This window comes from Pygocentrus nattereri, chromosome 7 (assembly GCF_015220715.1).
Source record: "Pygocentrus nattereri isolate fPygNat1 chromosome 7, fPygNat1.pri, whole genome shotgun sequence".
Classification (NCBI taxonomy): domain Eukaryota; kingdom Metazoa; phylum Chordata; class Actinopteri; order Characiformes; family Serrasalmidae; genus Pygocentrus; species Pygocentrus nattereri.
The window spans coordinates 7,413,545-7,429,079 of record NC_051217.1 but is presented as its reverse complement, the minus strand read 5'-3'; the positions used below and the strand labels follow the sequence as shown (position 1 = coordinate 7,429,079).

Genomic DNA, 15,535 nt, shown 5'->3' with positions numbered 1-15,535 from the left:
GGGATGGAGTTAAGAGCAGTGACTTAGCCTACAGGCATCTCTGGTTTCATTACCTCATATCCCACATAACCGCTGAGAGCATGCTGTAGTAAAGCGAACGGGCTAGTTTGGACCATTTTTTACTACGGCTTCAGCCAGAGAATACGAGATGCCTGACCCCCCATGATGAAAGACAGCAGGGTCATGCAACTGTCAGAAACTGATACATTGCCAACAGGTCTATCCACTGAAGGAAAATTAGAGCGGGAGGTATGGGGACCGTGGCATGTTGGGAAAGGGTAAATTGATGTCAAGAACTACATGGGGACAAAAGGTTGTGTGCCAAATTCCAGTATGAGTAAGCATAAGTAGGGTCTAAATTTCTGACCACAACAATTCTGAGTGATTCTTTTCATTTTTTTGTTATTCAAAGCTTCATGAACTTTCACAAATATTTAATTTAAATTCATTATTCTGGTACGACCACAGTAGTGCAAAAATAAAAACAAAACATTTTTTTTGTTTTACATTTGAGAAAAAAAAAGAAAATCACTGCTTTCAAAAATCACTGACTTGCATTTTTGCTAATAAGAAACAAAAGGCCTGGTCACTGAAAGAGAGCCCTCCAATGAAAGCAGCAAAGGCTTATAAGAAAATTCCAGTGGAAAATCAAATGTACATAGCTTTCCTCTTAGCCCAAATGTAGCCAACCAGCCAGGGCATCACTGAAGCCTCAAGCTAACAAGTAATGAAAGCTTATATCCTGACTGGATTACTTCAACACACTGTATTTTGGGGCTGATGAGATGTTTCTTGCTTGTTTACAACTAGTTCAACAGGTCTGATACTCACCCGGTTCAACAGGTCTGATACTCACCCGGTTCAACAGGTCTGATTCTCAACTAGTTCAACAGGTCTGATTCTCAACTAGTTCAACAGGTCTCATTCTCAACTGGTACAAAGACAAGAGATCACTCCTCATACGTCACACTCCTCATATGCTAGATCGCCTTCTAAAGCCTTTATTAGTAAACACCAGGCCGTCATCTTATTCTCTGATCACGTAATGCTCCACTTGTGTGACCTCAAAGAGTCAACAGATATGGAGCTGATGTGGATGTGGAAATGTAAGCAATCCAGGAAATATGCCCTGGTTTGCTTATATTAGTGTGTGCAGCAGCTTTCCAACCCAGCAAAACCTAAAGGCCCTTGATATGATTATTTGAAAATATAAGACTGAAGACAAACAGTAATATAAGCTTAATCAACTCTTTTTCCCAACAGGTTTACTCCTTTATTTGTTTACTTTATATAAATACATAAGACTTGTGCAAACAAGCAATAGAAACATGAAAGGAAAGTTTCCTGGTTTTGCTTTTCACTGGGCCAAATTGTGTCCAAGCGTATAGCAAAGTTATGTACTACATTTTACACATATTTTATGGTTATTACTAACAAGAAACAGCGTTTTTGGTGAAGCACTTCAAAGTGAAGAATTTCGCCGAAATTCAGGTATCAGAGAATAACAAGCACGGGAAAACACCAGAGCTCAGGATATTGCGGGTCCCGGGATGGCTGTTTTCAGAGCCAACACAGCTGGCGTTCAGAAAACAAATAAACCAGAAGCAAAAGCAGGTGAGACACATGTGCAAACGCTCTTTGGTTACTGGAGAAAACTCTTTAGCTCTCCAAAGGAGACCCGATCATTGCGAAGAGGCGCATTAACGAGGCATGAACCAGGGTAAAGAACAAAAGTGCAGTTGAATTTGCAGGTGCAAAAACAGACTCATCTCTCCCTGGAAAAACATGCGTGAACAGTTTTTTTTCTTTTGGAATTCAGATTACGGATCAACGATAAACTTTTTCTTTTTGAAGAAAACAGAAAATCTCTCTGTAACGCTGCCACCAACACTGCTGCCCTCAAAACATTAATCCAAGTACTGAAAATAAGCTGCTTGCTTAAATTTTGTCCTCCTATCATTGATTTTTCTTTTACAGGATTTCATTATGCAAAAATAAGCACATATTTAGTTCAGTATGTTTAAAATCCACTATAATCAGTTCAAAGATACATTATCCACAAATATACAGTACTGTACCAAAGATCTGAAGCAAGAGTGGAGCCTGGTCTTTATTGACAGTTGTGGTGGTCTTTTAGGTCAGGGGTGCCGTTTTCTCTCTGACTTTGAATAATTTTTGTACCTCCAATTTTGGAAACCCCCCCTCTCCCCTCACCACTAACTTTCTTTTAACTTCCCCTTATATCTTATATCTGATCAACTTGTACTTATTGCCCGTTTGTGACACAAAAAATAAATAAATAAATAAATAAATAAAGAATGGTGGTCAGACTTTTGTACAGTACTATATAAATATCAGGTGACGTATGCCCTTTCACTCACGCCGCAGGCCGTGAAGTGAGCTCATGTCTCTCTCCTGCAGAGGAAATGCATCCAGGCACGTCCCTCACACAACACTGATCAGATGGGTTCTGACAGGTTGGTACACACAAGAGCTGCATCTTCCTCCAGCTCAAAAACAAACACTTCTGCCATTGTTCTGCTTAGTGATAAGCTAGCAAAGTGGCGGGATTATTTCCCACCAGTGAACTCTTCCGGAGTGCATGGGCAGTAGAAGTGAACAGAAGGACCACACATGACTGCACAAAAACACAAAAGCGAATGTGCTGACCAGATCACGTCCCAGCGTCTGCAGAGACGACACAGCCAGCAAGGCCGAAAGCAAAACTCTGCTTTCTTTAGCCGAGTATCATCGTTATCCTTGATACGGGTAACTGGGGAGTTTTTGTTTAAAATGGATTGGGCTCTCTCCTTACACAACCCCCACCCCCCCATCATCCTCAGCTTCTGCTAATCCCATTAAAAGGAAGGCAAGACAGAGCTAGAGTGGAGCACAGTATTAGATCAATCAGCGAACATTAGTCCCAAATCAAAGCCCTTGTCTACAGCCATTAACCACCTACTGAAACGAAAGAAAATGATTTGAGGCCCGTGTCTAATGATAAGGGCTGAAATGTTACACCAAAACTCCTACTGCAAGGCCTCCTTCCAGACATCGCCTTGAAAGCTTGCTCGCAGTCAACTGTGCCAATAAAATCAATCTGTCTGTCAACACTGCCAAGTTTTATTGTCTTTTTCCCCGACAAACAGACTGTTTAATTTCATTGAAACTGTAATCCTGATGAGCCACAAGTTCTTATTCCGGAGCTCCTGCTAAACACCACCGCCACAATTGCCTGCCTGAGCGTAGGATGAGCGTGAGGTTAGCAGCGGAGCGATCCGCACAGAAGGATTTGGCTTAATTATTAAGCACCTAATGTGATTAGCTTTATATGTTGAAGTGAGGACAGTTGGGTGGCCAAAAAATAATGAATTTGGACAGATAAGCTGTTGGTTTTAATTAAATAACATTTACAGAGATAAAAGAAGATGGGGGCAACGCTCTCCTGCTGTGTCCACTAAAGTTAATCCCTTCTGCTATCCACTACTGTGCAAGTCTGTCGTACATATGGTCATTTCACTCAGCTCTCTGACAGGCAACATCACTGCCTGTCCAGCCATGTCTGATCTTGAGGCTCCGAATTATCACATATGTGAACAAGAGCTCCTTTAGAGCCCATCAGACAGTAAGGGGTCAACCCACCCCAGCCTGAACACCATATATGACAATCAAACGTCCCAGCAATCACAGAACCCATTTACTCTCTGTGAAAAGCTAGGTGGAATGGGACAAGAGCCATCCAATCTTGCCATGTTCTGACAGTGCTGCACTTCAGTAATGAAGCCTGGGCCAGCCTGCAGAGAGCACCCCCACCTCACCTCCACCACCAAATAGATTGAGTGAGGGGGGGGGGTTGTTCCCAATCCTGAGATTTTAGTCTAGACACCATCTGGACAATGGTTATGGCACTTCTCAAACAGCTCAGATGAGATCCTTAGATAATACTTTGATATTAGAGCTAAAGATTGTGCTTCTTAATAGTTTAGAGTTTGTCCGTGTTGTGCTGCATTACACACATTTTTCAAGAGGCTCTCCTAAATAGTAAAGAGGTTTTCATAAGACACTATTTCATTGCCATAAACGGTCTACATCAAATCAACTTATTTGCTTCAAATTCATACAGCAAGACCATGATGCCAGGAGAAGTTGCCTTATCCTTCCAAGCATGTTTTCATTCAGACAGAACAAAACAAAAGTATAACTCACTTACACTGACATATTAGAAAACTTAGAATAAAAGAAGCCAAAATTAGCCCCCTAAAGAACATTTCAATGGCTGGTTCTGTAAAGAAATTAGACGTTTGTGTGAAGTTCTTTTTTAAAGTTTAATCTAAATCATGTAAAAGTTTTGTACCAAATAAAGGATTTTTTTAAAAGAGTAAAACAAGTTTATACAAGAGAAAAACAAGACAAGGATGCTTGTAGCATCACAGAGCTGACATTTCTTGTTCGCTGCATTTCTCCTACACTAGCCATTAAATCTGAGAACATCTTTTTTCACAATTAGATGAATATTTGGTTTTTAGCTTTTTGGTAACCAAGAAAACAAGTCATCACAAAACAGCTTCTGAATTTAGGAATACTGGAATATATTCATATTTAAATATTTTCCTTGGTTTGAGGAGTACGAAGGTTTTGGCTAAATAATGACTTGCCAGTTTTCTAAACTATTTTTAAAAGTGGCATCCATGAAAAAAACAAAGTTAACCTTCAGTTAAGCCTTGACTTGTAATGTTTTCCATTAGAATGTAAGATTTTAATTATATTTTAAACTGTTTCATTAATAGAAATATCCTATTACAATCAGCAGAATGGCCACTAGGAGGTTTGCAGACAGTGGTTCAAAACCTAAAATGTTTGAGTGCTGATTAGTCCAGATAGCTCAAATTCTTTCTCAAAATAAACCCTGTCAAAAAACACTGAAAATCTTTGTCCCCCCAAACGTCTAGCAGAAGAGCATTAGAATTGAGATTTTTATATAATGTTTATGCACTGATATGGTAACTGCTGCTCAAAGACAATCTCGGATATTGTTCATGTACGTATGTGTTAATGCAGTAACTGGGATTGGATACACAGAGATTAGCGTTACACAGAACTATAACTCATTTCTGTAGTGCAGGATAGCAGATAATATAATTTAGCACAGCAGCCCTTGGTCGCCTAATATCATCATGCATCCCCTATGTACACTATACAGTGGCTGGGAAGATCACCTCATGAGGTTAGATTGGTTAATATGAGCAAGCCAGTGCAAGTGTGTGTGTTTCTCACACCCTCACTACACTAGGAGTATGTTTAACAGTGTTTATGGCTTCTGCAGGGACCACTGACCCAGAAGTCGAGAGGAGAATTTGTCACCGGACAGCAATAGGTCAGACAGCCCCCTCTCAGGGGCAAAACAAGTCACTAAGAGTCTCTAATAAATACACTATTTTCAACACTCATGATCAAACTCTAGCAGGGGTGTAACAACACAAACATTTCAGGATATAATATGCGTTATAACTGTGGTTTCTGCATCACAATAGATTCTTTTTATACAGAAGTAAGAACAAATGGCAACATTCATTTTGCGTTTTGTTGCCTAATTGCCCAAACGAGATCACAGTGCCTGGTGAAGACATAATTAACACATACTAGAACATTTCACAGAAGACAATTTTTCATGTGCAGCACAAGACTTTTGTTTTCATACTCCTCTTGATTTTATTTATTTATTTATTTATTTTTAACAAAGCAGTGGCAACTATTCCCATTTATGCCAGCATGTCTGATAAAAAAAACCCCAACTGCACTTCATTCACAGCACACAATACGTAAAAGAGTATGCATCTTACCACCTCTAGAACCAGGCCATCAGACCTCCTATAGCACTTTCACATGTGAAACTGGCCAACAAGTTAAAAGAAACAATTTTGAATAAATTAAATTAGCGCTGATGTATGTTAATCTTCTCCAAACCCACTGTGGTTAATACTTTTGAAAGAAGACGCAAGTTCTCACAATCTAAATAAGAAATGTGAAGGGTTTAGCCCACAGGACTGAGGTGTTCCTGAAAACAAGGGTATGTACACAGCAATGTATCACACAAACTGTTGCAGCATGTCATTAATATTATTTTTAGCAGCAAACAAGCTCATGTGTCTCGTCCATCATACTTTTGTGGTCAGAAGGGAAGGAATCTGGGCTCCCACTCATGTAGAAAAACATTTAGAAGAAGCGAAAGTGTCTATTTGTGGTCAGACCTATGGACATCTCTCAGATATACATAGAGCTGAGGATTCCACTGTTCAGCACAAACGGCAGTCAATCCTATACAGATATTCATTTACTCCTATTCTGATGACACTAATTGACCGCTCTTAACGAACTGTGGTAGGCCAGTTACTACTGGCAAATCTGCCTTGATAAAGCAAAGAGAAAAGAGTGCTAAATTAGAATTGCTTTATCTTCACATAATGGGAAAAAACATAACCGTCACTTCTACACACATAATTCAATCAGCCATTCTGACGGGTTTGATGAATGGTTGAAGGGAAACTCACCAGCTCAACTTTCTTTATGGAACAACACAAGTATAGCCATTTTATTTACTATTCAAAACAACCAGTGCACCTATGTGTGTCTTCAGAGTTTTATACATAAAGCATACTGGTAAAATAGTGGAACATATAAAAAAAAATATATATATATGTATATTTTTAAATTGCTTTTTATTACCTTACCAAGAAATACACTGTAACCTAAAAGCTTCTTGCAAAACATTGTCTAAGGCATCAGGCCTTTCATTACCATTTCATGCAACTTTGTGACTGTCCTGTGAGTGTCCAGTCCTGGTCCTGGAGATCTACTGCCCTGCTGAGTTTAGCTCCAAACTCCAAGCTCAAAACACCTGGTACAGGTAATAAAGGCCTTCAGATGCATCAGCATACTAGAACCAAGTATATTAGATCTAAAATCTCCAGAGTGGTAGATCTCCAGTACCAGGATTAGGCATTCCTGATTAAAAGGCATTCAAATCTTTGGATGTCCAGTTTCTATCACCACCCCTGTGAACAATTCTGACCTGGTAATTGCCTCTAGAACAAAGCATCCGTTTAATTACAGAAAACCTTATTTTTTTTAAAAAGTGCAATTCCATTTTACTGCCTCGAAAATTAGTAATAAATGACGAAATGTTTCCTAATGCATGAGGCCTCGTTTTATGACAGTTTTAAGATGCGCTTGGCCTAAACCAGCTCAATTTTTTCAAACACATTCAGGGCACAGAGATACATGCAGGATGTTGAAGGCAAAATGGCATTAACATTATAAAGACTGCATATCGCTGTCCAAAAAAAAAAAAATACAAGTTGGGCAAAAATGGTCTTAACTTTTACGATAATTACGCATTTTACTGTGAAGATGTTTAAGCTCCATTCATCATAACATTTTTACACAACAAAGAACTTCAGCCATGTTCAAATGCTATAGAATAAATGAGTGAAAGCGGAGATTGTTTTGGACGGCAATAACATAACGTAACATTTCCCATCAAAGCACTTTGAATGACTGCTAACATCTGAATGAGTGAACTATGCAGAAATTTTGAAAAATTAGTGGAATTCCCCTTTAATCCTAGCTTTCAACAACAGCGCAAAATGCCAGCACTGAGTCACAACTGACTGGCACACCATTACTTGGCTAATCTCGAGCACTGACTGACGCACACTGCTTACAAATATTTATACGCAAAAGCAAACACACTCAACATAAATAAATAAAAAAACATGCTGGCGGGCACGAACCAGTCTCCATGATATCAGTCTGAAAGCAGAGCAGATGCAAGTGGAGCAAAACGTGTGAACCTCCCTCCTGCCCACCCGGCCCACCCGGCCCACACACGCAACTCCCAGTCAGCCAGTCTTCTAAAATGCTGATGCCTGTTTCACAACTTCAAACTCAGAACTTATTCACTTCATTATTCTGCCTCAAACAAAAATACAGAGGATGTTTTTTTTTGAAAGTCAGTGGCCTGCAAAGCACTATGGGTTCATTTTTTTTTTTTATTTTAGGGAAAAAGGGAACCCACAATGCTTTGCAAACATGACCATCTGGATGCAGCCATTGAGGATGGCTGTCGGAGTGAGTTTGAGCCTGAGAGTCTCTCTCAGAGAGGGAGATAATTATAGGGCACTTGAGAGAGAGTGAGAGAGAGTGAGAGTGAGAGAGAGGGAGGGAGAGACAGATGAATTTGGGGTTACCGCCCTTGGTTCTCGCCACGGCCGTGGACTCGGAGCATGTGGACAGTGCAGCAGGGAGGACCCTACGGCAGTGCCTGAGAAGGGCAGCTCTAGACACACCACACCAGCCACAGCATCAGCTCTAGCCTATTTCCAGCACACACACACACACCAGTTCATCCCTGAGGCCCAGCATTCAGGCCCTGGAAACCCAACCACACGCTGACCACTCTGAAACAAAATTCATGCAGTGAGGCTAAGCCTGCAGAAACACAACACTGAGCAGATTCTATTTGAAATGCTAAAACTGTGACCTTTTCCCTCAAGACATTAAAGGCCCTGAACACAGTCCTGCAAATCACAGACAAACTATACGTTCACATTAGGAGGCAAGTCACTAATGTTACTGTGTAACCTGTAAACCCTCTGATAAATAAGTGCAAAAAATATGTACTATATACATATCACTGTTCATAAGTGTCAAAACGCTGATTCAGCGAGCAGGGGTTTGGCCTCGGACCTTTATGTCTGCAAGGAATCTGTTTGAACCAATCATTTAGATTGTTGCTGTGCTGCGTCTGAGCTAATTTGCATAAAGCTGAGAAAATTTCAACTACCAATGTCTTGTATGGTCCCTGTCGCTGAATCATGGCAAAAGGTTGCCACCTCCCACAGGAAATGACTGCTCTGTCGCCTGCTAATGTAAACGTGCAGTAAGAGAAAAGGCTGAACTTCGGATGTTGCATGAATTTTGCACTGTTTAATTTAAACCTGTGCAAAGTTTAATAAAGTTGATTCTCAAACACCGTTTTACTTCAATTTTGATAAAAACTTCAGTTCCCGTTTAGTGTTAGAATTGTTGAATAGCGATGAGCCAGAATTCCCAAATTATTAAGCAGTCATGAAAGGTTTAAAAAAAAAAAAAAAAAGTCAAATAATAAGTTGAAATTTTTTGATAAGCAGTTAAGGCCAGAGCCATACTCAACAAAAGTACATGAATCCAAATGACAATGCCTGGCCAACGCATTGCAAACGCAAGGTACAAATGTGCATGCTTACATTACTGTGGCAGTTAAAACACAAGGGCAATTGAGGACAAATCAAAACGGGATATACGGTCATTGCAACAGCCACAACAACTAAACACGTGGGCAGTAGAGCAGTGTGAGCGGCTTTCCCTGCTCTATCAGAGTGTAGAAGCAATGATGTACCATATATATGTTTATTCGAGAGACTTGTCCAACTGCTTGTCAGCTACACCAGCTGACCACACTGGTGGTACTAGACAGTTTGACCAGGCTTGGCTCTCGTAATACTGCACCCTATTGCAACACTCAGAATGCAGTTGGTGCTTGCATTGAGTTAGCCCCTTAGCCCCCCTCTAATGTTATACATTTCAGTACTATGACATGTCTGAGCTCCATACTCCACCAGAGAGAAGCAAATAGTCTGCGACAGCCGTCTAAAGACCACTGCATACAGCACAGGTACTGCACCACGTAGCTAACACAAGATGCAGATAAACAAGTTCATTAAATACCACTTAGATAGATATGATGAAATACTTTCCACATCAATGAACGAGTTTATCACATTTGAGGTCAGTTTATAAACCAACTCTTCACAAACTCATTGTTTTCAAGCTAAAAGTTATGAGGTGAAGTAAGTGATAATATGACTAGGCTAGTGTTACAGGCTATTAGCATTTGTCTTTTTGTTTTAAAGACTTTACATTGCCACATGCTATTCATGCCTCATCAACTGCTAGGGATTTGTAGTCCTTGTCTTGGCTTAATCTTAAATGCGCATCCCTAGTGTTTAAGAGGGTTTAAGGCTAGGTAGATTAATTTCATAGATATTTGGTTCCATATGCTAAAGACCAGGTGATTATCTGAGTGCTACCTCAAATGCATGCTGTCAAAATGTAACTAAGCTCTGCACTGTATAAACTAAAACACTGACATTGAAACTGCATTGCTACATATTGCAATTATGATGCACTTTGCAATACAGTGAAAACACCGTGGTGAGTCAATAATAAAACATGAAAATGCTGACCTCAAAAACTTACTTTTGTTGGATTACATGAATACTGTGAATTGAAAAGATCCACAGAAACACTTCTCTGGACCTGTGATTGGTCAAGATGCTCACAGCAGGGGCATATTTGCATGTTGCAGCTTCTTTCAAAAAGGAAACGCTGCGATAGAAATGAACTAATGTTAACTAACTAATTAACTATATTGTGCAGCCCCAAACTCAGCCATGGTGAAGAAGAAGCAGTGATCAGCTGCTCTCTCTACTCTAACCTTCACCGCTATTCCGACAAGCAGTACTGCTCAGATGAGCTCATCTGTCAGGATTGTGGACAGATTCATGGCAGGTACCAGAAACCAGGCATAATTCATATCTGGCATTTATCCATTTAGCCGCTCATCTGTCCATCTCTGGCCTCAGCATGGGCTTTACAGCACCAGAGATATGAACCCTGTGAGTTATGACTCACACTCCCCAGCACAGGTGTCAGGCTCCAGTGCAATGGAGGACAGAGAGCAAAGACAGAGCCCATACAGAAGAGCACAAAACTGAATGCTAAAGAGATGCTTATTTTAAAGAACAAGCAACCAAATCTCAATCTGCTTCACTTGTATCACTCAGTTGATTACCACAGACTATAATTTCAACACGAAACCTGCTGACTCAAAACACAGTTATAACGGCAGGCAATGGGTAGATGCTTCAGCATCGGCCCACTAGCTTTTATTATACAGATGTAGCAAATAAGCATTGTTTTTAGCTCTCATGGACATGAGTGAGGATGCCAACAGCGTGCTTGCTGTCCACAAAACACTGATGGCCTATGGGAAAGATAAAACAGAATAGAATAAATAACAAGGATTTATGCTTTTGCAGCTCTATAGCACTGGCTGCACAACAAGGCAATGCAGAATTGGCTCTACAATGACTTAATACAAGTGAAAAATTACTACTATAAAAGGCTTGCATAAATATGAGAGAGAGAGAGAGAGAGTGAGAGAGAGAGAGAGAGAGTGAGTGTGAGTGAGAGAGAGAGAGAGTCAGTGAGAAAGAGAGAGAGAGAGAGATATTCATAATGTATATTCTTTGGCATTGCTCAGTACTGATGTCTCCAAGACACTCTCCATAGACTTTAGCAGAGGTCTGCATCACATTTAACCATTAGGTAGGAGGAGAGTTCTCTTTTGGTTCATAAAGCCCATTTACCTTTCTCCATTTCTCTAACAGATGGGCTTTATATGTATTCCAGTAGTGTATATTGCATTTAGCTCTATTCGGGGGAGGGTGGGGGGGGGGTTACTGTGTGAGAGAAGGGCGACATTAAGATCATAGCCATAACTACAATATTAGGTGAGGACAGCTAAATAAATAAATACACACTGAAAGATGGATGGATGGATGAAAGAGTAAAACTTAATCATCCATTATTTATTCTGACTTTCTGCATTCGAACCCAATTTTTTACCAATATCATCTTTTACAAGCTCTGTGTGAGCATTTTATATCATGCATGTTCTGTACAGTACTCTGATCACAATATCTGTGCAGGTCCAACATTTTGAAACGACATGCTTCCTGTATGAATGTTAAAAGCAATAACCTGCCTTCTATAGCACAATTACAATGCTCCGAGCTCTTATAATGGCCTCCATAAAGCAGCTACGTGGCTTAGGTTATCTGATAGCGCTCTGTTCAGTTAAATATTACCTCAGCAGTGGAAGAAAGGCAGCCCTCTCGAACCTGTGGTGCTCTAAAGGTTGTGCAGTGGGTCTGAACATGCTTCCCATTCACAGACACACAATACCAGGCATCTCCTTCCCTACGCACACAGCATCTGCTCCTTCTCAACCCCAGTGAACAAATAACTCACCGGAGAGACGTTACACTGGTCAGGACCAGCCTGAATTGGTTAGTTTCCACTCGCTCGCCCCTCACTTCACTCTAGGTCATGCTGGGAGACCAAGTGTGATTTGGCTTTTATATGAAGGTCACTACATACACAAGCATCTAAAACAGTACAGACTTCACATAATGCACATGAAGCATGAGCGAGAAAAATCAATTCAACAGTGAATCTTTGCATTGATAATTGACAAGCCTGCAGTTTCTATGGCGTGGGAGGAAAACGTGTAATCCTTTCTAGGTGCTCCAGATAGAACACTACAACCACTTCATTTTCAAGCACCACTAAAGCAAAAGTAGATCCTTACGTGTGTTCCAGGAGCGGCCCTTCAACAAGCTCTGAGCATTCATCTCACTGTTACCCTGCACCCACCTACTCCTGAATGATGTCTCTATGAGTCGCCTTTCAGCCTCACACCACAGAATCACTCCTGCTGCACTTCCAGCAGCAAAAAAGCAGTGATGTGCAGTTGGTATACCTGTGATCTGCCTTTACTGGGCACATGATTGTCACTTGCATCTGGTACGTTATATACAGACAAGCAGCAAACACAGCAGGGCATGGATTAATATCTAACATAATCTCTGATTTTGCTATACAGTATTACTGTAAATCCTGAGGCTTACTGTAATACCCAATGAGCACACTGTGACGGAAGCAAACAAAAGATTTAACAAAAAGGACGCCAGAATTCTCTCAAGCAGACATGGCACAAGACTTCTTCCTGATAACGCTGTTAAAACCTCGATTAATAGGCCTATATTTCTTCTTTAAAACTACTAAAGAGCTCTTATTAACTGTAGCACTTAAGATGCTCAAAACATTGTGCTCTTTTCAGTTTTTGACATGCCTGTTGTGCTTACATTACATAATGAATGACCCAAAATTGCTTCATTGAAAAGTCTTGTTACATTGAGTTCTATTATAGGTGTATTTTTTTGTGTGTCCATCTTCTGTAAAGTGACCATTTAGGACATATTGTAGGACAAGTTGTTTTTTTTTTTCCGAAAGAAGGATATAGAAATGATCAGCCCCCCTTAAACTGTCTTCTTTTTGCAGTATATTTTCCTATAAACCATCATGTTCAAGGTTGCACACTTAAGCCAAGCATAAAAAAATAAATAAATCCATACTCCTACAACAAAAGCTTTTAGTTTTCAGTGTCAATATTTAAGTGATTCAGAGCTTTAATGAATGATTTAGGTGCTAAACGGCTGTTATCTGACTGTCATCACATCAGCACCCCGTTCACAGGCTTTTTTTTCCCATCTTTTTTACTCCAGCAGCCTGTTGTACACAGCAGGTCCTCCAACAGGCGAGGAGCGCCTGTAACAAGCGCTAACCGAGATTACAGCAGGCCAGCTGAGCGGACAGGACTCTTCCCCAGTTCACTGATGTGGTGACAGACGCTTGAATCAACAACTGACCGCTACGCGCGTTTTCACTGGTAACTCTCCACCGCGCGTCCCCGAGTGAGGGAGCGTGAATAAATAACGGTCGCGACCTGCGGAGGCTGCAAGTCATCCAGCATTAAAAGTCCCTCATAAAACCCTCACAGCCAGCCTGCCTGCCTGGAAACGTGCCTTAAACACGTCTAATAAGCTCCAGGTTACTGAGACGGAGCTTGAACGCGGCTCTAAAAGGATGCCGAGTTGATCAAACGTCTAAATTAAGGTCTAGAAATGAACACTACACGCTTTCAGGTTAAACAAGCTCATTCGCGTCCACGTGCGGCGGCTAACAGGGTCTTTAATCCGTTCAAGCCACAACAACAGCTCTATTTCTGTCTTACTGGGCTAAATATGAGAAAAGTCCCTCTTCACAGACCAGCACCGGTACTGTAGCTGAGCGGATGGGGGAAATAGATCAAATGAGATTTAACTGACCTACGTTCAATGAACAAGCTCCTAGTAAACAAGGTAAACAAGAGGCTTGTTTTGTTTTTTCCTTCACGTGAGCGTGGCGCGGCTCTGCCATAAATCAGGGGTGACACGCGGAGGCTATTCTTACTGAACTAATCGATTTCGTTAAGGCGGTTTCGCTTCAGTAATTGAAACATTTTTAATTCATTTGCAGTAGTTCCCGAAACTTGCCCAGCTCCAGCCGTACTGTACGGCGTCCGTGCCCCGTTCGCGCTCGCAGCTTCCCGCTAATGTCGCAGTAAATCAGTGAGAAGTCGTGCTCCATCCACCCGCCATGCTCACACTGGGTTTATTCCCAAACACATGCAAAAAAGCCGAAGCCACAGCTCGCTTATTCTCCATCTAAATCAGGGCACAAGCCTGCCCACCACAGGGGGCTTATACTGTTGAGGGCTACTGTAGCCCCCTCTGTGTACCTGTCATCGTAGCAGAAATCGGCGCCCAGCGTGTTCACATACAGGACCAGAGCCACGGCGCTGCACACCAGATCTGCAATCATCTCTCACAAAGAGGCAGAGAGCAAAAGGAGGAACGGAAAACGAAAGAAAGCGGCTGATTCTGGACCCTCTATCTGCTCTCTCCGTCTTGGTCAGGACGTCTCTTGCCAAAAGCAGAAAAAAATCCGAGTCCCCATCCTCGAGCGCAGAGTCCGTCAGTGCCGCGGCCCTTTAACCCATACTGAGCGCGGAGAGGGCGGTCTTGATCCACAGCGAGAGCCGGTGGTAGGGACAGGAGGTGCGGTGAGAGAGCCTGCGTTTGCTCGGCCTTCCACCGGGACTGTTTGGCTGCTGCATGGTGGACGCGGAATAAACGGCGAGACGGAGCCGCGTGTGGTCGCTGCGCGCAACGCGCATGCGCCAAACCCCTCCTCCGCCTCAGCTCCCTCGGCCGGCACGAAAGATGAAAACGGTCACGTGGTGCGGCGGCGAAGACAGCGACCAATCATCAACAGACTGCCTCATTTCCACAACTCAGTCATTCCATTATTCCTAAATGACACGCACGACAAGCAGCGCCGTGACGTCAGCACTCAGTCCATACAGGACATTTGTGGGTGTCTGAATTATGATCACATTAAGTTGATAATGTGTGTTTATCTGAAATGAGTCATGTTGATCCGGGTACTGAGCTCTGGTTTAAAACTGGACTTCGTTATAACAGCTGGAATCAGGAGAAGGTGATTAAAAATAAACCAGGCCTGTTGTTTTTCTTTATAAGCTGAGATATTCTGAGGATGTATGACACGGCAAAGGATGCATTACCTCTATTTGACGTTCTATACAGGGGGCACATGTAAAGTGGCATTTTCTGGTAATTCTGGTAATTCTGGTAAAACATTTCTATCAATTTTTCAAGATTTTAATATACTGGGAACATAGAAAACATCAGATGGAACATTTTATATAGTATGTTTTATTTTATTCCAATATGTTGAACTCAAATAAATA

At 41.5% G+C, this 15,535-nt stretch overlaps 1 protein-coding gene across 1 annotated transcript in view; it reads right to left on the bottom strand.

Moving 5' to 3' along the window:
• tmtc2b (transmembrane O-mannosyltransferase targeting cadherins 2b) overlaps positions 1-14,948 on the bottom strand; it is a 137,161-nt gene extending 122,213 nt beyond the window's left edge. The window contains exon 1 of the mRNA XM_017686806.2: positions 14,504-14,948. Coding sequence (XP_017542295.1) covers positions 14,504-14,586 — 83 coding nt within the window. The 5' untranslated portion in view covers positions 14,587-14,948. The remainder of the gene's footprint in view (positions 1-14,503) is intronic.
• Positions 14,949-15,535: the final 587 nt, after the last annotated feature.